General features: G+C 36.1%; 1 protein-coding gene across 1 annotated transcript in view; it reads right to left on the reverse strand.

Moving 5' to 3' along the window:
- LOC108700132 (X-linked interleukin-1 receptor accessory protein-like 2) overlaps positions 1-26,884 on the reverse strand; it is a 470,858-nt gene that overhangs the window by 152,146 nt on the left and 291,828 nt on the right. The window contains exon 6 of the mRNA XM_018233033.2: positions 2,731-2,805. Within this exon, the coding sequence (XP_018088522.2) occupies positions 2,731-2,805 (75 nt within the window). The remainder of the gene's footprint in view (positions 1-2,730; positions 2,806-26,884) is intronic.

Genomic DNA, 26,884 nt, shown 5'->3' on the forward strand with positions numbered 1-26,884 from the left:
CACTTAGGTTTCAATTGCTCTGGCTCGAATGATGTTTTAAAACTTGCCACCTAAATCCTAATTATCATTTGGCAGCAAGCCAGACCAGATCGATTTCTGAAAAACCAAGTGAGTTCAGAAATTTGTTAATTTTTTCATCAGTTGGTTGTCTGAACATGGATGGAGAAAGATTAAATCTGGTTAGACATGGCTCATTTTCAATCCTGTATCAAAGGAAAAAGTGGTCCTGGATGCGTAGTTGGAAATGGAGGTTTAAAAGTGTAATTTGTATCTCTTTTCCCATAATTTTTTAAATCAGGGTTAAACCATTTGCTTCTGATTTTAAAGAAGTGGCATGTGTGTAGCATGACACATTGGAATAACTGCTGCATTATTAATGTTTTCATGATATATGTTGCACAGTAGAAGGTTTTTTATTTCTAATACACATTCTTTTTGTTAGGTTGTTCTTGAAAGCTCTACCCCTCAAAAGCTGTAATCCAATATTTTTAATTGTTGAGATCAAACAAAACAAAAACAGGTTGACTGCAGGTTTTGGTTTATGGCTCTAAATGTTAAGGTTGTCATTGTGGCCAACTATGCCCGTAATATAAGCATTATGAATTATAAGGCTCACGATGGAAATGTATCCAACTTGTGCAATAATTCTGGCCATTTAGTAGCTCTGCTGGTTGGTGCCCATAATCTCACCCCATTTATCTTAATCACAATTGCCAGGACACATATGATGCACATGTTTCAGCATTAAACGTCTTTTGAACACACTTTAAAGGAAAACTATACCCCCCAAACAATGTAGGTCTCTATTAAAAGATACTAAAACAGCTCATGTGTAAAACCCTGCTTCATGTAAATGAACCATTATCATAATAATATACTTTTTTAGTAGTATGTGCCATTGGGTTATCATAAATAGAAAATTGCCATTTTAAAAAATAAGGGCCGCCCCCTGAGATCGTAAGATTCACTGTGCACACATACAAACCACATGTAAGGTCACATGAGCCAATTAACAGACAGAGTTCTGCCTTTTGCTTCCTCACTTCTTCCTGTTACAGTTAGGGGCTGATTCAGTAACTTCGAGTGAAGGATTCGAAGGTAAAAAACTTTGAATTTCGAAGTTTTTTTTGGGCTACTTCGACCATCGAATGGGCTACTTCGACCTTCGACTACGACTTCGAATCGAAGGATTCAAAGTAAAAATCATTCGACTATTCGACCATTCGATAGTCGAAGTACTGTCTCTTTAAAAAAAACTTCGACCCCCTAGTTCGCCATCTAAAAGCTACCGAAGTCAATGTTAGCCTATGGGGAAGGTCCTCATAGGCTTGCCTAACTTTTTTCGATCGAACTATCTGCGCTAAATCTTTCGACTTCGATATTCGAAGTCGAAGGATTTTAATTCCTAGTCGAATATCGAGGGTTAATTAACCCTCGATATTCGACCCTTAGTGAATCGGCCCCTTAGTGTTGTAGTATTTCTGGTCAGGTGATCTCTGAGGCAGCACAGATAGAGTCACGAAATGGTGGTTCAAGGCAAGAGATGTAAAAGGGCAATATTTATGTAAACATATATTCCAGTTTGGTAAGATTCTTTAATATGTCATTCAATTTGATATAAACTATCTGTTGCTTAAGTATTCATTTTGGGGGTATAGTTTTCCTTTAATTCAATATTTTCGAGTGACCGTAGCTTGGCTTGGGAATGTGCTGTAGGAAGGCCAGATGATAAATGGGAAGTGATTCTGAATCCAGATTTAGCATGCCATTGCCCTTATATTGAGCTAAATGCCCCTTACATTAATCCAAAATTACTGTACAGCTCCAATATGTATATATTGCTGCATGAGTATTAGGAACAGGCAAAAATGGGCAATCTATTTGTCACAGGATTACAACTCTCAGCATTAACTACAACAGCCTTAGATATGGAGGCACATTATCAAGGGTTGAATTTTGAATTCATGTGATTTTTTTAAAACTCCCATACACTCCCATATATTTGAAATCCGACTAGTCAAAATGTTTTAATAAAACAATACTCGGACTAATTTAAATGACCCGAAAACTCGAATAGATTTCTCCAAAAAAACTTGAATGTCGGGAAGGCTGCAAACAGTAAACAGTTGACTTAAACAGTAATTCGGCAGGTTTTAGGTTATGAATAGTCGAATTTGAATTCATAAAGGGCCAGAGTATGATAAATCTCGAAAATGTTATTACATTTTTTTTAAAAAAACTCCCTAGTACAGTTTTGACCATTAAAAAAAAAATTGAATTCAAATTTTCAATTCGACCCTTGATAAATCTGCCCCTAAATGTATATTTGCAAAAGCTGCACCGTTCAGTGTTTCTATCCCTGCATATTGCACGTTACAGAAAATACAGTTTTGGCAATTTATTAAGAATCCATCCAATTTTTGTAATTAACACTATCAGTCTGAATTCATTAATGTTATTGTCATTTAGTGGACATTCCTAACAGGAATACATTTCCTTTATTTTATTTTTGCTACTCATTTAATTTTACTAATAAACACGTGTAGTCTTTGCTACCAACCCCTGTACTTCCTGGTGCTACTAGTATATACTCAAGGATTATAATCTGCGAGACACAAATTGATTTGCATGTAATAACAGAGGCAATAAACTGTCCCTGTTTCATGTCATTTTTCCCATCTGTTAATGGAGTGGAAGTTTCAAATCTAATATTCCCAGAAAGGGACTTACCCAGCTGGACATCTATTACACTTGGCTGGTTCTCCACAGGGAACAATGGCTTGGGAGGCTTGGTAGTGAATAAAGCTGGAAAAGAAAAGAAGAAACTGTAATGGAACTTAAAGACAAATTATAGGACGGGAAGCATTTTATCATGCAAGGCATTTCATTTTGCTACACTTGATACAGTGTAAACATCATCATAAAGTGTCCCTATTCTGGCAGTGGTGCTATCTGCTCTGAATATATTTTTCAGTGTATGTATTTTCAATTTCGATGAATTATTACAGATGGGTGTACACTGACAGGTATATTTTCCAGGTGCTATAAATTCTCATGTGGAAGTGGCTTGGGGAAAAAAGTCACCCTAATAAACCTTGCACAGCACTTTGGTGTGGCTCAACATTTTCTAAAAGGAAGATACACTTTATAATCTGACCATTGGCCAAAACTATCAAGGCAATGTACTGTTATGTTTCAAACCTTAAATTGAGTATTTTTTTCAGTATATACCTACACTAAGCTTTGAACAAAGCAACATAATAATGATAGACATCAAGCAACTACCCATCTATTCTTAGAACATTTTCTTCAAATAGGTACTGTTTTACACTTTACAATAAAGAATGGTTCTAAGAGCAGAAAATATGGATTATGGTCTTAATCATATTTTTTTCCAGGAGAAAATATGCAATTTACAAGTCATTCCTTTAAAGGAGTAGGAAAGGCTAAAACTTAGTAAGCTTAATCAGAAAGGTCTATATAAATATACCAGTAAACCCTCAAAGTAGTGGTGCTCTGAGTCAAAAGAAACACAGCACAGTGTACACATGGGCTTCTGTACCAGACTTCCTGCTATCAGCATAAACCTCCAGGGCTAGGGCATGAGCATGCTCAGTTTGCTCCTCTCTCCTTCTCCCCTCCCCTTTCCCCCTACCTCCTCCCCTCCCTGCTGTAATCTGAGCCCAGCGTGAGCTATGAGTGAGCAGGGAGAGACTTAGACAGGAAGTGATGTCACACCAAGACAATATGGAAGCCACTATCTTAAACAAACAGAGAGAGCTTCTAGAGCTGTTTACTCCGGTATGGTAAAGCATTCTGCAGAATAAATATAGTGTTATAGCTTGCACTATTGTGGCTAATCTATTGGCAATAAACCGCTTTGGTAGCTTTCCTTCTCCATTAAGCCAACAAGTTCCTTTATGTTTTGATGCAATTGAGCTGGTATTTCAAAGGATATTTCAAAGGATCTTTAAATGAACAGTAACACCAAACATTTAAATTGTTTTAAAGTAATGAAAATACCATGTACTGTTGCCCTGCCTTGGTAAAACTGACGTTTTCTTCAGAAAATATACTATAGTTCATATAAACAAGCTGCTGTGTAGCAATGGTGGAAATTGAAAAAAGGTTATATTATATGGCACAGGTTACAGTAAATAGTGAATAAACCATGATGTTCTACAGAGCTTATCTGCTATCTGCTGTGTAACCTGAGCCTTTTCTCCTTTGAATGGCTGCCCCCATTGCTACACAGCAGCTTATTTATATACACAATAGTAGAGTTTCTTAAGCAAGCATAGCAGTTTTACCAGTGCAGGGCAACACTGCATTATATTTTTATTGCTTTAAAACAATTTTATTTTTTGATGTTACTGTTCCTTTAAAAGAAACATTACAGGGTAGTGTTTCCGGAGATTATATACAATGTATATAGATATGATTCAACAGCACAACATATTACTGCTTGAAAATTTTACAAAAAGATCTGTAATGCATGGAAAAATTATAATATATTTTATATAGTATATTTTACTTTTTGTCCTAAACACTTTTTTGTCCTAGCCTTAATTACAAGTAAATTTCTATCCACATGTTTGTCATGTATATGTCATAGCCCTCAGTATTATAGCAATATTACTGTTTTTTTTAATTCAATTTTCTATTCTTAAACTCATAATCTACATTAAGAAGGAGATAAATTGATTAGAAAGATAAGTAATACAGAATGATAAATAGTATTAGTATAAGAAATCTATAGTTTGGTGCAGTGAAGCAAAGCTCTATGGAGCAGACTTATAGGCCCTAACAGGCGGTAAATGCATTTTACCATACGTGGATTACATCTTTCAAAGGATGAGTAACTTTGTCATGTCGAGGATAATAGGTTATTTATTATATACATGATGATGACCATTTTGTAATATATTGCTTACACACTGTGTAACTTAATAAATAGGAATTATTCTGCTTAGCTTCAATTGGGAGAAAAATATGTAGCGTGATTTGAATAGGGATTATTCTGGTAAGTGAACTATGTCTCATTACTGTTACAGCAAAGCTCACTTTTCTAAGTGTCTGTTGAATGTTTCTGTGTTATATTTAGGCTTGGTTACCTGTCAGATAGAATTGTTTCAATGGACATTGGAAGTGTCAGTAGCAACAGCACAGTCTACACCAAAGGCTATACCTGAGGCATTGCTCAGAGTAATAAGTGCCAGATGTCAAGCATAGCAGTATATTCCTAAGCAATGCCATGAGGAGCATAAGGACAATTGTCAAGAAAAGTGAACTGGAATCCAGTTGTGTCTTACACTTAGGGGCAGATTTATCAAGGGTCGAATTTTCGAGGTAATTGGGAGTTTTTTTAAACTCCCATCAACTCAAAATTCAGATAAAAAAAGACCAACTGAAATGTAATAAAAAAAAACGTTTTTTTTTTAACTTCGAGTGAATAGGCTGTATTCGATCGTTCAAATCGGATTCAGATCGTATTCGATTGAGCTAGATTCAAAGTATTTTCAAAAAAAACTTAGATTTTTCAAAGTCCACCACATGACTCCAAATAAGTTCTAGGAGGTCCCCCATAGGCTAAAACAGCAACTCTGCAGAATTTTTAAAGCGACACACATGATAAATTTAGATTTTTTTCAAATTCAAATTGAATTTGGACTATTTCCTTGTTGAAGTACACTAAAATTAGCTCAAAATTCGAATTAAAAAAAATAGATTTTTCAATTCGAACCCTTGATAAATCAGCCCCTTAGATTCTTGTCTAATATCAGTTGTTTGTCATGCTTGTGCGACCATGCTATCAGACTGGTAATTTTCCTGTACATTGCAATGCCCTATTTACAAAAAGGTTCATGGCATGGTAAATAAGAATATTTTTCAGTTTCAATTTGCTCTCCTCTTACTTCTTTGTGAATGAGCTTCCCTTGTGGCTCATAATTGGAATACAGAAACTCTTACCTTTATTAAGAATACTTGCTGCTGTTTTGAACACCACCCGATGCCCTGCAACATCATATCGTAACTGTTCTGAGAGTTTAAGCTATACATTTCTATAGCTTTTAAAGCTATAAAAGGAACCTGTTTCTCTAGAACAAACTTGTCTTCATGACACTGTCTCTCTACAAAGTCCTAAGTTTGTTCTACCACTTAGCCAGCTTATATTTTGGTGACTGTTTTAGGACAAGTATAGTACAAGAAAAGTCAAAGTTTGCATATAATTTTTGGAGACATGTTGTCAAAACAATAAGAAGCTTATGTTTCTCTTATAAAACAAACTGACAGAAAGAGAATATAGATATTGGGGCACCGCCATGGGAACGAGATTCGCCCCCAGCTATGCAAATCTGTTCCTGGGACACTGGGAGCAGTATAAAGTAACACCTAAGCTGGGGGGTGATCTCATCCTATGGCGACGCTTCATAGATGACATAGTATTTTTGTGGCAAGGGTCGGAAGAAGAAATGCTAAAATTTGTTAATGACATAAACAAAAATGATCAAATATTAGAATTCACCTTAATCTATAGTCAAGAAACAATAAATTTCTTAGATCTAGAAATAAGGAAGAACAAAAACAATGATTTCCTGGATTTTAAAACCTATTTCAAAAAGGTAGATGTCTGCAACTATGTATTAAGTACTAGTAATCACAATCCCATATGGCTCCAAAACATCCCGTATGGACAATTCTGTCGTCTAAAGAAAAACTGCTCTAACCCGATAGAGTTAGAAAATCAACTGAATTATGTGTCAGTTCAAACAGAGGGGGTACAAAAATAAACTCATCCAAAAACCGAGAAAACAACTAAGAGGAATAGACAGAGCAGATCTATTAAAAGAAAAAAAGAAAAAGGAATTAATTAATGAACAACTAAGTTTATCGTTTATTACTTCATACACCCCGGGGGCACAAGAAATAAAAAGGATCCTAAATCGACATTGGAACATCCTGGAGGGAGATGAACTCCTAAAAGGAAAAATTCCCCAAAAGCCAAAGGTCATATACAAAAGAGCGAACAACCTAAGTCAAATGATAGTGCGCAATTTCATCCCTACAGAGAGAACACAAATTAAAAAACCGCAGGGTGAATGGAAAGGCTTCTTTCCTTGCGCACTCTGCAAAGCTTGTAGGTATGGAAAGAAAGGGACACAATTTATATCAAATGTGACAAAAAGAGAATATACTATTGATCAATGTATCAAATGTACAACACAAAATGTGATATATTGTCTAGAATGCCCCTGTGGCCTTCAATACATTGGCAAAACCAATAGAAAATTAAGAGAAAGGATCAACGAACATGTAAGAAACATAGAGAAGGGAGTCATGAACCATAGTGTGTCAAAGCATTTTAAAGAGTGTCATAATCAGAAAGCCAAAGATTTGAAATTTTGGGGTGTAAGCACAGTACAAAAAGATTGGAGAGGGGGAGATTTAATAAGGAAAACATTACAAGAAGAAAGCAAATGGATTTACAAGATGCACACTTTTATACCACAAGGGTTAAATGTAGATATAAACTTAAGAGCTTTTTTATGAAAAATATTGAACATAAAAACCAATAAAAAATCCAGGAATATGGGAAAAACACATAATCAAAATATGAGAAAGATTCACTATGGGTTAATCATAAGATAAGCTTTTTGTCTAAGAGAAGAAAGATATAAATGTAAACAAGAAATAGAGGAGTAAAATAATAATATAAGGTGAATATATGTATGGGAGATTAATGAAAAAATGTATGAAATGAAAGTTTTGAAATTTGAAAAAAACAGGAAAAACTACATTTCCCATGATTCCCTTTAATTGTTGCTCTTATATGCTGTTAAAAAGTATGTATTCTTGTATATATATATGTATGAAAAGAAAGTCTGTTGATTTAAAAAAACAGGGAGAACTACATTTCCCATGATCCCCTCTGATCGTTATTCTTATATGCTGCTAAAAAACATGCATTTTGTATATACACTTAGAACTGGTCTATTGGACTGTAAACTGATGAATAAATAAGGTATTAAATCAAAAAAGCGACATAGAGGAAGCGTGGGAGAGAAAAGATGTTGCCTTCGGTACAATGTGGAGAAGACTGAGAATTGTATGCGCCAAAGAGGAAGTGAGGATGCTGGAACGCACCAGTTGGAACGCACAAACCGGAAGTGAAGGCGGAAACCAAACGGACACGCTGAAATGGGCTTTAAAAGGAAGGACACAAACAAACATGGCAGAAACGCCTCTGAGGAAGCTGGTAACACCCAGCGAAACACGTTAGGCATAGTTTGGGGGACACAACAACCTAGAAGCAATGCACCTGGAGTGAGCTGGCAGGAGTTCGGAGTGAGCTGACAGGATTGCCCCTGGGAACCCCAGAAAAACTGTTTATTGGACTCAATGCGCAAAAACCCGTAAGGGTAAATGTGAGTGTGAATTTTTAATTGTTTTTAATTAGTTTTTAAATAAACGGTATTACACTATTATCGGTTTTATTCCTGACTGGGGACTTGGAAGGAGTGGTGAACTCTGAAGGAAGGACCAGAAAGGGCTTCATGTTAAATGCACCATACCACGGCAGTGGTTTGTAAGTAGGCATTTTATACAGAAGGTGGAGGCACTTCATCCCTGGAATACATTTTGTTTCACCCTCATTAACAGTCATTTGAAGGAGAAGGGGAGAACACATCTATTTAACATCAAGTGCACGCACGGGGTGATATCTTATATTGTGAACATATTGCGCTATGCTTGTTTTTTATTTCTGTTGCCACAGGCGCTGATCGCTTCTTATACATATCCCTTCTGGGGGTATATATATGCTCGATTTTGAATTCATATACAGTTGAGAGACTGTGAAGGGGTCGGCAAGAAATATTCTAAGAGACTGACATTTTTTATTTGGCTGCATTTTGTAAGCTATATATTGTTTTTTCTGACAGAAAGAGAAGTATTATTCTTGCTGTAAAACTTTGCCCTAAAGGAAGGAAGGGGTAAAAAGAAAAGGGAAAGATCACCATGTTAGAGACCTATGTGCATGAGGTATGATGGTACATAAAGCTACAGGAAGAGTGACACATAACATATTCCAGTGAATTTGATTGACAGAAAACGTTAGATTTGTGCCTTTTTGTGCATCAGCATGTGTGCATATCTTGCATCTAGTTTCCTTAATGTGTACATTTCCCATTTCAGAAACAAAAAACGTGGAGTCTGATTTACACAGATAAGATTGGAGGATTCTCTTGCACTTATTGGTCACTGACCATGGCGCTGTGGAAAAAGGTTTGTAATTTTGTTTTAAGAATACATCCCTGAAGATTTATGACTATACCTCTAAAGCATGCTTTAAAGGGGACCCATCACCCAAAACAATTATTCAAAATCATATTTTATCACATTAGTCAAGCAAAATGAACTTTAATTACACTATATACATTATTTGAATCTTGTTTCCTTCAGTCTTGGAATTCATATTTATAGCAAGCAGGCAGGAGCCATTTTGTGGACACTCTTATTAAAGTGATACTGACACTAAAAAATGTATTTTCAAAATATTAATCTACATTAAAAGTTACATATAGGTCACGTTGATCGTTTTTTGCTGATAGTTTTGCTTTTGTAACTAATTATTACTTGAATTTTACTTGAAACCTGACTATTTTGGCAACCTGACTGTCCCATCTCAGTCTGTCAGTTAGAGTTTCTAATGCTAACCGACTCCTGCTGTACAAATATGGCAGCCCCCTCATAGAGGAACATGGTGGTAAGAAAGGTAATGTAAAAGCATGAGGCAAATACTTTTATGGCAAAATTATAAATAGCATTCAAAGATAATGTTATGATTGATATAAAAGAGAGTTATTTTATGGTGTCTGTAACTCTTTAAGGCAAGCCTTGCATCATCTCAAAATCTTGTTTGTGCACCAGAAAGGGGGACCTGATGTCCATCCCCATGCCCTGTCTACACAAATAAATGGTAAAGAGAGAGGGGGACTGTGAGGAGTTCAGTGACATCTAGGAATTGCTGAGTGGAAAGTGAAAGTAATATTTGATTGACAGCTGAGATTTTTAAATGAGCTTACAACAGCTATGAATGGATTTCGAGTTTCATTTGAAATGGATGTTCGAGTTTAATTTGAAAAGTACTTTTATTATACAGTTTTTTGTGTCTAGGTGACTGGTCCACTTTAACCTTTGATAATTTGTTCGAGTAAGCTGGAATTTGCAGTCCAGAAAGTAAAGTATGGTGGAGAAACAAGATGGATTGCCACCAATCCTACCAAAATTATTAGACTGTCATTGACTTGAATTTTGATAGACATGTAACTTAAAGTCTACTAGCCAATGGAGGGAGTGTTTGTCTTGACAAATATATGTGCTGTATATCAAGAACAAGTGATTGAGGGTGCAAGATAAATGCAGCCCAGAAAGAGAGAAGTACAGCTATTTGTTAAGGCAAGTGCTTCCAACTATTGACTAAAAGAGTTGAAGTTACATTTCTATAAATTTTTCAAGTCTGCAAAGAACTTGATTCTATACTAATGTGGTACAGGTTTGGTCCTTTTAAAAAAACTATTGTCTCCAGGTTCCTTTAAATTTTATGATGATATCACTTCTTTGTTTCAGGATGGCTTAAAAAGTGAGGGTAAAACTGTTGTGGGTTGGGATCGAACAGGTAAAAATGCAAGGTTGAGGGTTTGGGTGTGGGGTTCAGTTCAATAGCTCCATGGATGTCTCTAATAGGAACTTAGGCTGCCCTTTAAAATGACACAAGCATAGGCATGTACTATTATACAGACCAAGGTGTCTCCAATCCACTGAGCAACCATATATGTCTGTATAGGTTTAACTGAAAGGACTGCTTAGTGGGGGGGGATTTATTTAGAAGTAGCCCTTTAACGATTTGACATCCGAAACATTTTCATGAACTCTGATGTGAGTGCATTCTTTAGATATTCATGAGTATTTTAGTAAGGACTTGCTTCCTAATGCTCTTAGTACAGAGACAGAAAGCACAAGACAGAAACATATTAACCCTGGGTGAAAGAAACAGAGTTTATTCAAAGACCCAATACATATTAGTAAATATAAATGATATCTATATATTTACATTCTGCTAATCTTATAATCTTTTATTATATGTTTTATCTTATGCTTGGTGCTGGGTGAAATAGCACTATTATCCAGCAAAGGTCAGCCAAATGGTAAAAAGATAAAGGTAAAGTTTTTACTTGCGGTTTATTGTATACCATTTGAGTTTTATATACATGCCAAAAGCAAAATTTTGCCTCACAGACACCGGTGTAAGGTACCTCTTTCTTTCAACGATTAGACCAGTGGCAAACTTTGCTCCTTTTATTACATTTGCCTGTGTGCTAACCTGAGCTATAGTGGCAACATAGTCTATTTTCAACTCAACCAATATTTGAACTTTAGAAGGCAAAAAAGATAATTAATAAATGGGATTCCTATTTAATGCACTTAATAGCACAGTATAATCAGGGCCACCATCAGGGGGGCATGGAGTGACTGTTGTCCTGGGCCTGAGCGATTTCGGGTTCTAAGGGGGGCAGAAGACGTTCCGTAAGAGAACGAAGAAGCCATGACAAAGAAGAACAAAGAAGACCGCAAGGGAAAAGAACGAAGGAGGATGAATGCAACGTGCTGAAATGTAAAGGGAAGTTTCACTGAACACCAAGGTTCTTATTTTTTTGTTTTGTTAACTTGTGCAGGGGTGGGGGCTGGCCATCAATGTTTTTTAACTTGTAGTGGCCCTGGCCACTAATGTTTTTTAACTTGTGTGTGTGGGCCCTGGAAACCAATTTTTTTTAACTTGTAGGGGCCCCAGCCACCTATGTTTTTTTAATTTGTAGAGGCAATGGCCACCAATATTTTTTAAATTGTGTGGGAGGAGGGCCTGACCACCAATGTTTTTTTTATAACTTGTAAGGGGGGGCCTGGCCACCAATGCATGCATTCATTTAAATGTAAAGCATCCCTATAAATAGATTGAGCTGTTCTATTAATGTCTATTTAAATGCCAGAAAACAGCAGTGGTCAAAACACCCCTCTCTGCATTTCACCACTTACACAGTGTTGCCAGACCTCCATCAGGCTAGTGCGCAAGCAAACAAAAGCCTCAAAAATGAAATAAATGCATAAACTAATATTAGAAAAAGAAAAGATTACCAGTTTTTCATTTCACCAATATGAAGAAAATATTTACAAAGATGGCTAGAGAAAGGGAGTATAACAAAATGATGACAAGTCTGGCCCAGTCTATCACACTCTACACTGAGGGGCAGATTTATCAAGGGTCACATTTAGAAAAAAAAGACCAATTGAAATCAATTAAAAATTTGAAATAATTTATATCAGAGTGAATAGGACTGACCTGTAAACTCGAATCTAATTTGAAGCAAAATCGATTTGAGGTTAATCACCAAAAAATTACCACCAAACAACTGATTGTAGGAGGTCCACCATAGGCCAAAACACCAATGCGGCAGGTTTTAGAATAGTCAAATTTGAATACTTAATGGGACAGTACATGATAAATTCTAATTTAGAATTTTTTTTAAACTCAAATCGAATTTGAACTACTCCCTAGTCGATTACACTAAAATGAGCTCGAAATTCAAATTTAAAAATAAGAATTTTCAATTTGACCCTTGAAAAATCTGTCCCTGTGTGTAGTGGAAGTTACACCCCCACCAGATTCACTCCACAGCCTTTCACTTTGAGTCCTACATTTTTTGTTTGTGCATTTATAGATTAGCCAAGGCTGGTTCAACTCATATAATCAATGTGATTGAATGCCTACATGCAATAATTATAAATCATATTTTTTATGTTATACTTTATACACGGCACATACCCCTACTGAAACCCACACACACTTTTCACAAAAACGGTATATGAAGTTGTAATGTCTCACATTACCCTTCAGTTTTCAAGGATACCTACAGTAGGCGTTTTATGACATTTTTATCTTTCTGCCTTCTTAAAGGAAAACTATACCCCCAAAATGAATTCTTAAGCAACAGATATTTTATATCAAATTGAATGACATATTAAAGAATCTTACCAAACTGGAATATATATTTACATAAATATTGCCCTTTTACATCTCTTGCCTTGAACCACCATTTCGTGACTCTATCTGTGCTGCCTCAGAGATCACCTGACCAGAAATACTACAACACTAACTGTAACAGGAAGAAGTGAGGAAGCAAAAGGCAGAACTCTGTCTGTTAATTGGCTCATGTGACCTTACATGTGGTTTGTATGTGTGCACAGTGAATCTTACGATCTCAGGGGGCGGCCCTTGTTTTTTAAAATGGCAATTTTCTATTTATGATTACCCAATGGCACATGCTACTAAAAAAGTATATTATTATGATAATGGTTCATTTACATGAAGCAGGGTTTTACACATGAGCTGTTTTACTCAGCATCTTTTAATGGAGACCTACATTGTTTGGGGGGTATAGTTTTCCTTTAATTTTTTTTTCTTTTGATCTTCTGAAAAAGTAAAGAAGTGGTGACAGATGAACCTGGATTCCATCATCCATCTTAAATAGACAGCTAGAGCTTTAGCATGCAAATGAAAGCTATCAGTCTTGTCAACCTAAAGCCACAGCACTAAAGTCTGGATTCCACAGCCAATTAATATTCCATGACCAATCAGCCCACTCATGCATGGTGCACTTCTATGGTGCAGTGCAATCTTCCTGACAAGAATGATTAGCTAGAGTAGCTCTATGTTTTAATATACCCCACACAAGAGAAAGTATAGCTTACTAAATTTACTGTACAACACAGGACTGCTATGTTAATGTGCACACTAGAGTTCAAAGACAATTGATAAGAGTTTAGTTGGCTACCATCAGGCTGGTGCACCTTTCTATAAAGATTGTTGCTAAGTAACAAATGCATGGAGGTCTTCTGTAGTTTTAACTAGAGAGATGGTGAGTCACAAGTTTGTTTCAGCTTGGCAGTAATGTGTTGCTTGTAGCAAGGATACCACAAACTAATGTGACTAGATAATGGATTATACCAGTGCTTATTTATTTAATATCCAATATGGCGTATAGACATTTATTTAGGGGCAGATTTATCAAGGGTCAATGTGAAAATTCAAGGTAAAACAAATTAGAATTTTGAGCTATTTTTGTGTACTTCGACTAAGGAATAGTCCAAATTCAATTTGAAAAAAATTTGAATATCCAAATTTAAAACTTCGACCATTCGTCATTGAAAACCTGCCGAATTGCTGGAGTCAATTGGTGGACTTTGAAAAATCAAAGTTTTTCTGAAAATACTTCTAATCGAATGTGATTGAATTCTTCGATTCAAACGATCGAATACAGCCTATTCACCCGCAAAATAACTTTGATTTTATAATAAGTTTTGGTTGGTCTTTTTTTAATCACATTTCGAAGTTTTGGGAGTTCAAAAAAACTCCCATTACTTCAGAATTCGACCCTTGATAAATCTGCCCCTTAATGTTACCTTCTTTTGGTCTACAGTATTTTAGAGAATTCATTTTCTACCTTGTTTTGTTCAACAGGGCCCTACATGTATGCAAACATCACTGTAATGTTTATTATTCCACTGCACATGAAAAGTTGTATTAGATCCATTCCTTCTTCATCAGAAACATTGTTCTATATGGAAATTATACTGGATCCCTAAATCTACATCCAATGTTTTAAAATAAACATCATATGCAAAACAAAGTGCTTAGGATAAGTTATTTAAATAAAGACTTTTCAAGATATTTCACTCTCCATATTGTGCTTCCCAATCTTTAGCCGGTTAGGCTTCCTCTTGGTCAAGGGTTCATCCCCCACCAAAAAAAAGAGAATGGGGACCACCAAGCTTAAACACAAGCCTTTTGACAGTTGTCAATGACTATTAGAGTCTATGGCTTCAAGTGTAGGCCATAAAACAAACACAAATGCAGGTGACTGAGTTAACTTCAGAAATCCTGGGACTAATTAAACTTTTTTGAAATGTGTAAACTATGCTTCTTGTGGAAATTTAAATGGTTCAGTTATCAGAAAACTTCATGCAGCTACAACAAAGTCAAAAGCCATAAACCTAATTGTCCAGGGGCTGCTTTTCTTTCAGTTACTGTAATTCGAATAAACAACCCAAAAGGCCATCTGCCTTGAAATGCGGCTGAGTGTTCTCCAAGTCTGACAGAAAAAATGTTGACCTTGGAGGATAATCATGAAAACAAATCTTCTGCCCAAGAATATATCAGCAAATAATATTGTAATGCACAAATGTACAGAAACAGAACACAACCTAGAACTAATCAAGGGTGTTACCTTCTCTTACAGTATATAACCTTAGAGTCAGTAGAGGAATGTATTGTCTGATTGGCACATATCAATTTTCTAAATATTTAGCAATAAAATAGAAATTCTACTTGCTATTTGTAATATTTCTGTACAGGACTTAAAAAGATAAAGGAAAAGTTTTTGGAGTTATGACCCTTGTAAGCTGCAGACATGATAAGGACATTTCTCAAAAAACACAATGTTAATGCTGTGATTTGCAGCATTTTCCACCAATCTCAATTTTATGCTAGTCCCACAAGATACCTGTTTAACTAGCAAGACTGCTGAATATTTTACATGTTAAAATAGCTTTCTTAGCCATGTAAGTAATGGCTTATAACAAAGCAACTATAAAAGAGAAAATGTGCCCTCTTTATCCACTGGCATTTCTAAAGTCAGAACTGTGGAGCTGGTAATCATGAACAGGTATTAGTGCAGGCAGAGAAATACATATACGAGTTTATGCAGATGAGAAAAATATCAAAACTGGTACAGTGTCAATCAGTAAAGCATTGTCAGTGTTAATCGTATTCTTCATTCAAAATGTTTTAATAAAGTACTTGATAGGTTGTTTTCTCTATACGTTTGTGATGCTGTTGAAGTGGCTTGGAGGTGAATCCTGCAGTTGCTTATAAATAGTGGCAACTATTTGACCAGCACAGTGCAGACTATAAGGGCCTATTTATCAAACCTAGAATTTTTCTGATCAAGTTTATAAATGAGAAAAACTTGAAATTTTAGAGGGAAAAATATTTTGAGATTTATTGTGCTCTGAAGCCTCTAAAACCTGTTGAAATCATGTAAAAGTCAATGGCAGATGGCCCCTTTAACAGCCGGGGTTTATTTTGTTTTTAGCTTCAGGATTTTCAATAGTTTTGGGCTGTTTAATGCTGGTTTTTGTTCGACAATTTGATAAAGTCAAGTTTTGGGGGGACAATTTGAATTGATGCACAATTTTGTCACAACTTTTTCTTGCACCATTCTTTTTGAAAAGATTTGTAATTTAGGGGATACAGGTCTGAGAGTTTGGATATTTTTTTTTATTATTATAGTGAGAAAAAATTGAGTTTTAGTAAATACCCCCCTAAGTGTCAGTGTTTCAAATCTCTACTGACATAGCCAAGCCTCTACAGGTTTCAGATTAACTTCAGAGTCATTGCTGAAAGCTGAATCCAACAGGCATGTCAATGGGGCTGGGATACAAGAATGCCCAGTGAGTATAGTGAACAGCTGAGACCTTTGAGAACAGTGATGGAGCGGGCAGTATGTCTTTGTATGGCCTAAATGCAATTAGTTATTAATACCATAATTAACCAATATTCTCCTAAGCAATGCAAATAAGCCCTATTTCTTAGACACGGCGCACGGAGGTCCTATTAAAATTGAAAAATCGAAAAGATTACCAACATAGATAGCAACACTGCAGGGGTGCACCTCCCAACCAATCAGCCTGTATTAGGCTGTATTCACTAGGGCATTCCTCTAGGGCATTCCATCTCCTTAATAACCTTATCCTTGACCTGCAACACTTTGACAGTAATGTATACTATAGACAATGGTTACTGTATGTCTAACAGTTAACTTTTCAACAACATATATTTTCAATACAGTGGATACTAGATTTAGGTTTAGCATATTGCTGTCATAGCATTGAATATTATTCTAAAGTATAATAATACTGCTTATATATGTCAAATCAAGCATGCAATATGTGTATATATTATGTGCTATTTGTAAAGCTCTCTGCACTATGTTAAATCACATCCTCATCTTAACATAGTAAAATCAGATTTTCATAGGCCAAACAAGCAGGAAAACAAGAATATTACATTTTTGTTCATATATTTTTCCTCAGCAATATTATGTAGAGAAATATTGTGATCAAGATGATTTGTCATTCTGATATTTGAGTCTATAAATAGGTGTTGATCTCACCACTTATTCTAGAGTTTAAAGGGGGGCTAAAAGCTTGTAAAAATATGCAGAAATATATTTCTTCTTGATATAATTGAACCAAATAATATCATTTAATTGAAAATAATGTTCCTTGCTGCCTCTTGGTTATATTTAAAGCAAAATTTACTGATGTACTGAAATGTTGACCTTTTTTCTTTTTCTCCTGGGAAAACACAGTATCCACTGTAATCTGTGAAAAATGTTACCCATAGGGAAAAGAAAGTGAAACAATATCAAGCAACGTGTTCCTATAGACAGCCACTAAAAATATTTACAAACCTGAATTGTGTTTTTGATGAGGTGCTTGAAACTTGCTACAGTTTGGAGATAGATCATTAAGTTTTTTGCAAGCTCAGAGCTGTCAAAAACTTTAATGTAAGCAAAAACAAATGTTGTGGATAGGTTTTAGGGGATAGTTTATTACATGAAAAAACATGGAAAAAGTCACTCAAAGGAATTCAAAATTTCACAGGAAAAAAATGAAACTTAATGAAACCAAAATTCCCAGACAACAGCATTTCAAATGTTAGATCATTGCCCTAGATTGAGAAGCCAACTTTAAAGGGATACTGTCAAAATGCATCAGTTGGCAGTGCTGCTCCAGCTGACTTCTGCACTGAAATCAATTTTTCAAAAGACCAAACAGTTTTTATTATATTTCATTTTCACATGGGGCTAGATTTGTTGTCAGTTTCTCAGGTGCCCTCAGCCATGTGCCTTGTGCTCTGATAAACTTCAGCCACTCTTTACTGCTGTACTGCAAGCTGGAGTCATATCACCCCCTCCCTTTTCCTCCCAGCAACCTATCAACAGAACAATGGAAAGGTAATCAGGTAACAGCTCCCTGACACAAGATAACAGCTCCCTGTAGATATAAGAACAACACTCTGTAGTAAAAATCCAAGTCCCACTGCAACGCTTCAGTTACATTGAGTAAGAGAAACAATAACCTGTCTGAAAGCAGTTCCATTATAAAGTACTGCATCTTTCTGAAAGCCCATAACCAGGCAAAATTACCTGAAATGGCTGCCTACACAAAAATATTTTAACTAAAAAAAGAACACTTCTTGGTTCAGGAATGAAATTTTATATTTTAGACTGAATTACTTATTAGTATAAACAGTGTAATTTATAAATAAAAAAACTACACCATAAAAATCATGACAGACTCCCTTTAATTTGTCACTTTTTGTATGTGTCTTTAGTCAGCTGCTTTGCTAATCTGCATTTGTAAAGAATGTACTGTCATTTGAAATGCTGTTCAAATGCTTTGATTCTCTACTGCACACTACAGTTTCTTGTTATTGTAACTTGTTATTAAGTATCCTAATAGGAACCAGCTAGCCCATTCAATTCCAAACTAGATTGCTGTAGAACAAAATTTGAATGGTTCAAAAACTACCAAAAATCAAAATAAAGTCATTCTATATTTATTCTGTAGAATACTTTCCCATACCTGAGTAAACAGAACTAGCTCTTTATTTATTTAGGATAGCAGCTGCCATATTAGCTTGGTGTTACATACTGTAACTTCCTGCATGAGTGTTTCCATGCTGGCTCATAGCCCTGGGCTCAGATTGCAGCAGGGACAGGAGGAGGGAGAAGGGAGGGGGAGAGGAAAATGGCCAAACTGAGCATGCTCAAGCCCGTGCTCTGGAGGTTTAAAATGAAAGACTGAAGTTTGATACAGAAGCTGATATGTACACAATAGAAGGAAAGAAATGCAATTTTTCTTTAGACAGAGGACTCAGAGCAGCATTTTGGGTTTACTGGTGTATTTATATAGACCTTTCTGATAAAGATTACTTAGTTTTAATATTTTCTTCTCTTTTAAGCTTATCCTATGATTTTTTTTCTGAAATTGCCCTATTTTCAACACTTCCGTCACCTCTCCAACACAGTACCAAAAACTGAACGTTCAGTATGAAATCTGCAACATTACAGAGTGCTTGTATTGCTCACCGACTATAGCAGGGCATTGAGGTTATATCATAACCTTTGTGATAATGTCAACTCCACAACAGGTTGCTTGAACGCTAACATTATATAGAAAGAGTATGACAAGATGGTCATTAAAAAAGCTATTCAGCTGTCAGATGGATATTGGAAATTCTAACTCAAGAACAGCTAGTGTCCTACAGGCTGGACATCCATGGCTCAAACTGAAAATAATCCAGCAATTAATGTGTACATATATAAAAAAAAAAAGTTCATCTGTGCTTTTTCTGATGACTAGAAAAGAGTAAATGCTTAAGCAAGTTTTGGAGTTATATAAAAGTTTATGGTTAACACCTGTCAAACATTACAAATGTAATGTAATTTGCATTATGCACAATGCTTCTCACAGTGCCAAAATATAGCAAATTATGTCATGGGCAGATTTATTAAAGATTTGTAGTGGGGAATCCTGAAGGAGTTTTTAAACACGTTTATTGACATGTCATGAACCTTTGTATGTGAGTGAGTAAAATTAGACATGGCTTTTAGGGAAAATTGTGTTTCAATTAACCCTGGATAAACAGGTCAAAGCAATAACATGCAGCCTCTCTGCTGTCTATTCCTATAAAATCATAGGTCATTTTAGTTAAATTAAACTCTTCCAGATTATTTAAAGTTCTTGATCTACTTTTTATTTCAACTGCAATAAACCAACAACCCTGCTTTTATTGACTGACCTTTTGAGGAAAGCAGCAGCAACCACCTTTTTGCTATTAGTGATTAAATAACTTTCCTCCCCACGGCCCAGCTTTGAAGAACTGCCTAACTGTAAATAAAATTCACCGGTTTGTAGTAGCGCATAACCTGACCACCTCCTCTCTCCTAATGGTTTTTAGCTCATGATGAAACACCACAAATTATTAGGATCCTATTGGTGCGTGCCAACAGCATCCCAAAAAATGGTGGCAGTACTTATCTAACCCTACACTCACATGTGTTATACAGTATTAGTGCTGCTTGCTGAAAATGGCATAACATGAATAAACTTTCTGTTGTTTTGTTAGGACTTTTGTTAATATTAATGGGCTTCCAACAGCCATGCATATTTGTGGTGGAGAAGAAGCTTTATCTGCCTCTATGAAAGTGCAAGGTCCAGGCCTGGCCTGGAACAACTTGTCTGAACTTTACCTAAATGGTTTAGTGCCTCTTGTGATCTTGAAATGCCACAATTAAAGGACGATGTGTTTTTTCTTTATAAAGTGTGTCCAGAAGTCTTATTATATTAAAACATCTAACACTGTACAACACTGTAGCATATTACTCAGGATTACTAAGAGCAGATGACAGCAAGAGAAAATGCAATGTGAGATTATTATGTTTGTGGAGTAACTCACCAGTGATTTATGACTCTAAAAGATTAGGAAATTAATGTTGCAAAAATATGAAGCATTAAATATTATCAGCATTTGCCAAGAGAAGAGAAAATTATTATAACCCTTAGGTTAAGCATTAATCTCATTATGAACTGTCCTTGAATTTCCTTCTTAATTAAATTAGTTTTAGAGATCCAGTTTTCAACATACTCTCTTAAAGTATTTCACTTTCAGGGCGATATTACCCAGGGTGATTTAAGGCATTTTGTTGTAGAGTTATTTTCAGCACAGCAGGGGCACAATTAAAGGTTCAGAATGGTCCCCAATGGGAATTACCTGACCTCACATGCACACTTGCAAATAATGTAACTGTTGCTTAAAGGATAACTAAAGCTTAACTAAAGAAGTAGGGAAGAATACCAACCCAAGGCAACCACTCCCCTTTAGCAGTAAAGATGCCACAGTGTTTCCTCATCTTCTTTTCTGCTTATTCACCGCACATGCTCTGTGTTGCTGTCACTTACTGAGCTCAGGGACCAAATGCTCAATATACTGAATATATATTATATATAATATAAATGTCTATCTAATATAAGTAATTCTAAAACAACTGGACTTGCTGAGTAATCACTGAAGACCAGTGTTGGACACAGACAACAGGGGCCCACCCAAAAACCTTAGATCAGGAGCCCACCCAAAAAACCTTAGACCAGGGGCCCACTTTCAGTACTATTGTTCTTCCTCTCCTCACTCAACCTCTTTTCTCCTAGTACTTTTCTTTACATACTATAACCTATTATTCCATCTATTTAGACTCTTTGTTCTAATAGAAATAGGGAATAGCCATGAAATAAGCCAAATGTTTAGCAGCATGAGGGCCCACCGGGAGTTTTCCTGGTATCCCTGTGAGCCAGTCCGACACTGTTGAAGAGTATTCTCTCCAAAATGAATGGCAATATGACTATAAGGGTTTCATTCATCCAGGTCATCATATATCTAATATAAGTGTAACGCTGATAGTTTACCCTGGTGGTCCAGTGGCTCTCCCTGGTGGTCTAGTGGCCGTCAGGGGCACCCGCCGCGCCTCCGGCAGGGACACCCGTGCACTTCTGGGTTTATGCACCAATGACGTCATCGCGCAATGGCGCGAAATTCAAACAATATATAAAGAGATTTTAGTGTTTTGTACATTGCCCGTTGTTAGGTTCAATTTAGCTTGTTCCTGGCTGTATATTCCTAGTGAATCTTGCTGATCTACTGGTTATTGACCCTTGACCTGCCTGACTATTCTGAACTCTGTATCCAGACCCTTTACTGCCTGTTTTTTCTGAACTCTTTCTATTGCTTGCCTGATTATTCTGAGCTCTCCAAGCTGAATCTTGCCTGACTACTCTACACTCTCCAATCCTTATTCCATCCAGAACCTTTAGCTTTGCTCCTCTCTTAGTAAGACCTGGCGGCATCCAATTAGCTGAGGGCTCCTCCCATGGAGGTGAAAGGCGGCTGTTAAAGGCAGAAGCAAGAGCCGAGACCAGGGAGCTTAGCATTGGTTCTGGAGTAAGGGTGCCAATAAGTAATTCTAAAACAACTGGACTTGCTGAGTAATCATTGAAGACGTTTCACTCAGCAAGTCCAGTTGTTTTAGAATTACTTATATTAGATATTCCATGACCTGGATAATTGAAAATCTTTGTAATCAATATAAATGCCATTATACAAGGCTGATTAGTAATTAATTCAGATTATTAGTACGTGGCAGCTCAGTGGAATTAGCGCGATAATTTAACATTCCGCCCATAGCATCAGCTTATATAGCAGGCGGAACTTCACTATTAACTTCACTCTTTGATAAATATACCCCTTAGTGTAAGTAAAGATTATTTTTCTCAATTTATATGATAGAAATTAATTTCAAATTATTTCTTAGGGTGACAGGTCCCCTTTAAGGTATTCAGTTACTCAGACAATTGAAGAGGGGCAGACTCATGTATTTAGTACAAGAGACTGAGTGAAGCATGTACCAAAATATACTTGGAAAATAATCTCTTTATCAGAATACTCTGCTAGTGACCCAAGGAGAGACAATTTCTTATTCCCCAACTGGAGCTATTACTACCTTTTTATAAGAGCTAAATGTAACTACTGCATGTACATACTGTATATGAATTATAAATCATCATCATCATCATCATCATTTATTTATATAGCGCTGTCAAGATACGCAGTGCTTTATATATAAATGTATCTTTACTGGTTAAAGTAACTAATATGTTCATGTGGCAGCTTAGTTCAAATCATGGCAACAAATATAATGTATTAAAAAAATGACACAACATTGTAAGAACTGAAAAAAGGAAAAATTTACTGAATTAACCATTAACCATTTGAGAGTGAGCAAATATACTGTCAATATATCAAAAGTAATAAGTAAAAGAAACATAATGAATGTTGTACCAATACACCAAAGCACCTGCATCTGTGAATCATGATCTTCATTAAATTCAAAAGCATATTTCTGAGTTACCGAGGCCCATAGCCCATTTCAGTACCATTTGTGTAAATTGTATTTTATGTACAGAGAGATTGCAAAATATATAGCAACTATGCCAAAGTCTGTAACCGTTAATATAGTTAAAAAATGCCATTGTTTCTATGGGAAAACTAGCAAGTGTCTAAAATACTGGCATCTATCAAAACAAATTCGCTAAATATACAATTTAAATAGCAATACCAAGAAAAATATATATATCATCTGTCACAGCATCAAGCATTTCATATTTCAACAGCAGCAATAGCTCAAAATTCTGAAGATGTCTACAGCGCAGATGAATCATAAGTGACTTCCTATTCCACTGGGATAACCCGTCGGTGTGTGCCTATTTCATGACAAATGGCAGTCAACATGAATGCTATAAAACCTACACAAAATTCTAAAATAAACAGAACAAGTGACACTGAGTAAATTAAAGAGGCAGCAACATACTGGGAAGTCAGAAACATATGAGTTTTTTGGTCTGGTGTTCACAGTGTTACTCAATAATGGAGTGTCCTAGAAGTTTAATAAATCAATAAATATGAATGAAATATAGTTCTATCATAAGTTAAACCATTTGTATCATCAAAGGTTTAGCAATACCAACACAGAAGACTGCAACATGGTAAATATGGCACAGTGGAAACCATTGCTGTCTTGCAATGCTGGGTTCCAGTCAGGGCTCTATCTGTAGAGAGTTTGTGTGTTCTCCTCATACTTGTGTTGTTTTTTTCCTACATTCTAAAAACATACAGGAAGGTTGTGGCTCTTGTTGACATTGACTATAGTTTGTGTGTGTTTTAGATTGTAAGCTTCACTGGGGCAGGGACTGTATGGAAATACATGGCTTTCTGGTGTATCAAAGATAACCAATAGTACAAGGTAGTGCAGGATTCATTGTTGTGTTGTGGCCAATTCTTGTGTAAAACAAAAGCTGGCTCTCGCACACCCAGTGTAAGATGCGATGTCTGGTGCTCAATGGTAGAGGTTCGGCCACCTCACAATTCAATCAATTAAGAAAATATCCACGGCACACAGGCTGCTGCAAGCAAGGAACCCCTTGCACGTTTATTGCGGAAGTGAGGAACGTTTCAGGGTCACGCCCCTTTGTCAATTCTTGTATGACATAAACCTGTAAGCAGGCTGTGTGCTGTGTGCTGATGAAAATAAAGACAAGGAATTTATCCAACCCCTCCAAAACATCTGTATAAGATGAACTAAAAATCCATTAATGGGTCATGGGATACTCAAATATTCTTGCAAGATAAAATTATATTTAGTACAAGGAAATACCTAGTCTAATGTAAATATATGAAAAGTGAGGGTTATCCCTCTCCTAGTGATATCCATTTATAGGCGGTTTAGCTAACCACTACCAACAACATGTCACGATCGGCACCTTAAATCCAGAACCAGTGCTAGGCTCCCTGGACTCGGCTCTTGTTTCTGCCTTTAGCAGCCGCCTTTCACTTCAGGAGCTAATTGTATGCCGCCAGGTCTTAAAAAGTCTTTGGACGGAAGGTACAGTTCAGGATAAGACAAGTAGAGTAGTCAAACAGGCCAGGTCGGTGCAGGCAGAGTTCAAGTAAGGTCAGACAGGTTGGGTCGGTGTGGGCAGAGTTCAAGCAAAGTCAGACAGGCAAAGGTCAAAACCTGAAGATCTTCAGAATGGTCAGATTACAGAAGGGTCAGGATTACAGAATTCAGAATAGTCAGGCAGGTAGAAGTCAAAACAGGAATCAGAATAATACAAAATCGCACCCAGGAAGCTACAAGTAGAATCTAACAATGGGCAATGAGTTTTCATTCAAAGCCCCTTTAAATACTTTGAATTCCGCACCATAACGTGATGACATCATGACGCCGGTGACGTAAAACCCAGAAGTGTGCGCCGCCCCACTAGACCACCAGGGTGAGTGTCCTTTACACATCACAGCCCCTTAGGCTAATTGCCCATACCTTTTTCTAGCTTCTTCTTTAAGTGATATAACACAATGCCATGGATATGTCGATAGGACAAATACAATGGGGGGGGGTCAAAAAGTATTGCAATTTTAATTAATAATCACAAAAGCTTATTCTTAGTATTTATTTTTATTTATTTATGTTTAAGCCTTTGTATTGGGACTTAACAACTTGGCATTTTTGAAATCACTAAATGATTTTTCTTTAAACTCTTTAACTTTCTGAGGCAGTGATAACCATACTCTCCATCAAATATAAGAAATGCATTACATCAGTGCTGAGCTTTCCTATAAACCTGAAAGCTGCCTAAATTATAGTACTGCTATGGTCTGAAAAGCATAAACAGTGATCCCCAGAAAAAGCCATTAAGAATATATGCAATAATGCGTTTATGGACTTGTTTTTGGTGTTGCTCATTTTTCTAAATGGTTTTATTTTTATCTTATTTATATGCTGCATGATTTATGGTTATGGTAAGCTCTCCTGAGAAGAAATGTTGTAAAAATGCTGGCTCAATGCCTTTTTTAGTATTCTCATTTGATTTTATAAATCAGTCCAGAAGTAAAGAAAACACCATGCAGAGGCTGAATTCATCCTGTTAAGAAACCCTGAATGATTCCTTTAAGCAGTGAAAACCCTCTACTGTCACATTTCTAACTCTTTACCAAGGTGTCTTATTAATAGGTATAAATCAGTTTCCTGCAATGTGGTCATTATAAAGAAAGCTTTTTTTAATATTTAAATAAAGCACCAGAAAAAATAGAGGCTCTGTGTGAATGCAAATAATACAGTGGTATAATGTTAGAAATGCTTGTCTTCAAACCTGCCCTTTTCATGTCAGTCCCTGAATCTTATGTTCAAATGTATATGCAAAAACATAAAAAAATCACATACAGGTATGGGACCTGTTATCCAGAATGCTTGGGACCTGGGGTTTTCCCGATAAGGGATCTTTTCGTAATTTGGATCTTCATACCTTAAATCTACTAGAAAACTATGTAAACATTAAATAAAGCCAATAAACTGGTTCAGCTTCCAATAATGATTAATTATATCTTAATTATGATCAATTACAAGCTACTGTTTTATTATTACAGAGAAAAATGAAATCATTTTTTAAAATTTGGATTCATTTATTATAATGGAGTCTATGGGAGAGGCCTTTCCATTATTCTGAACTTTCTGGATAACGGATCCCATACCTGTACTATAAAAATCTAAATCCATTTTCACTGCTATACCTTTGGCAGGTTGCGATCAAAAGCCTTCTATAAACTATAGAGAATTCGGGTATGGTAACCCATAGCAATCAATCAGATGTTTGACAACTACACTGGAGGGGGTTGTGTTTTTGCTACTGAATAACCACTTCAACCAAAGAATAATAACGTGTCCAAGTTTAAGTTGCCAAACCGAGTCCAGGACATCCACTTCGTACTATGACTGTATTAGCGAGGTCCTTCCTCTGTCATAGATGGTTCTCAAATTGACAAATGACTGCTAGAAAAGATTCTCTGCATGAATGTGCTATAATAAAAACAGAACTTCAACCTTCATATGGGCTTGGAATCAATTCAATGAAACCTTAATTTGCATCCCTTGATTTTAAGTTTCCCCTCATTTTACACCATTTTATGTTCCAAATAATTTCAAATGCATAATGAAATTCCCATATTTTACATCATTTCTTTCTAGTCCCCTGAAAAATATAAAATGTTTTATGTCTACTGCAACTTGTTTTCATATAAAAATTAGTGCAAAAGAAT

The sequence above is a fragment of the Xenopus laevis genome, chromosome 8S (assembly GCF_017654675.1).
Source record: "Xenopus laevis strain J_2021 chromosome 8S, Xenopus_laevis_v10.1, whole genome shotgun sequence".
In the NCBI taxonomy this organism is placed as follows: Eukaryota; Metazoa; Chordata; class Amphibia; order Anura; family Pipidae; genus Xenopus; species Xenopus laevis.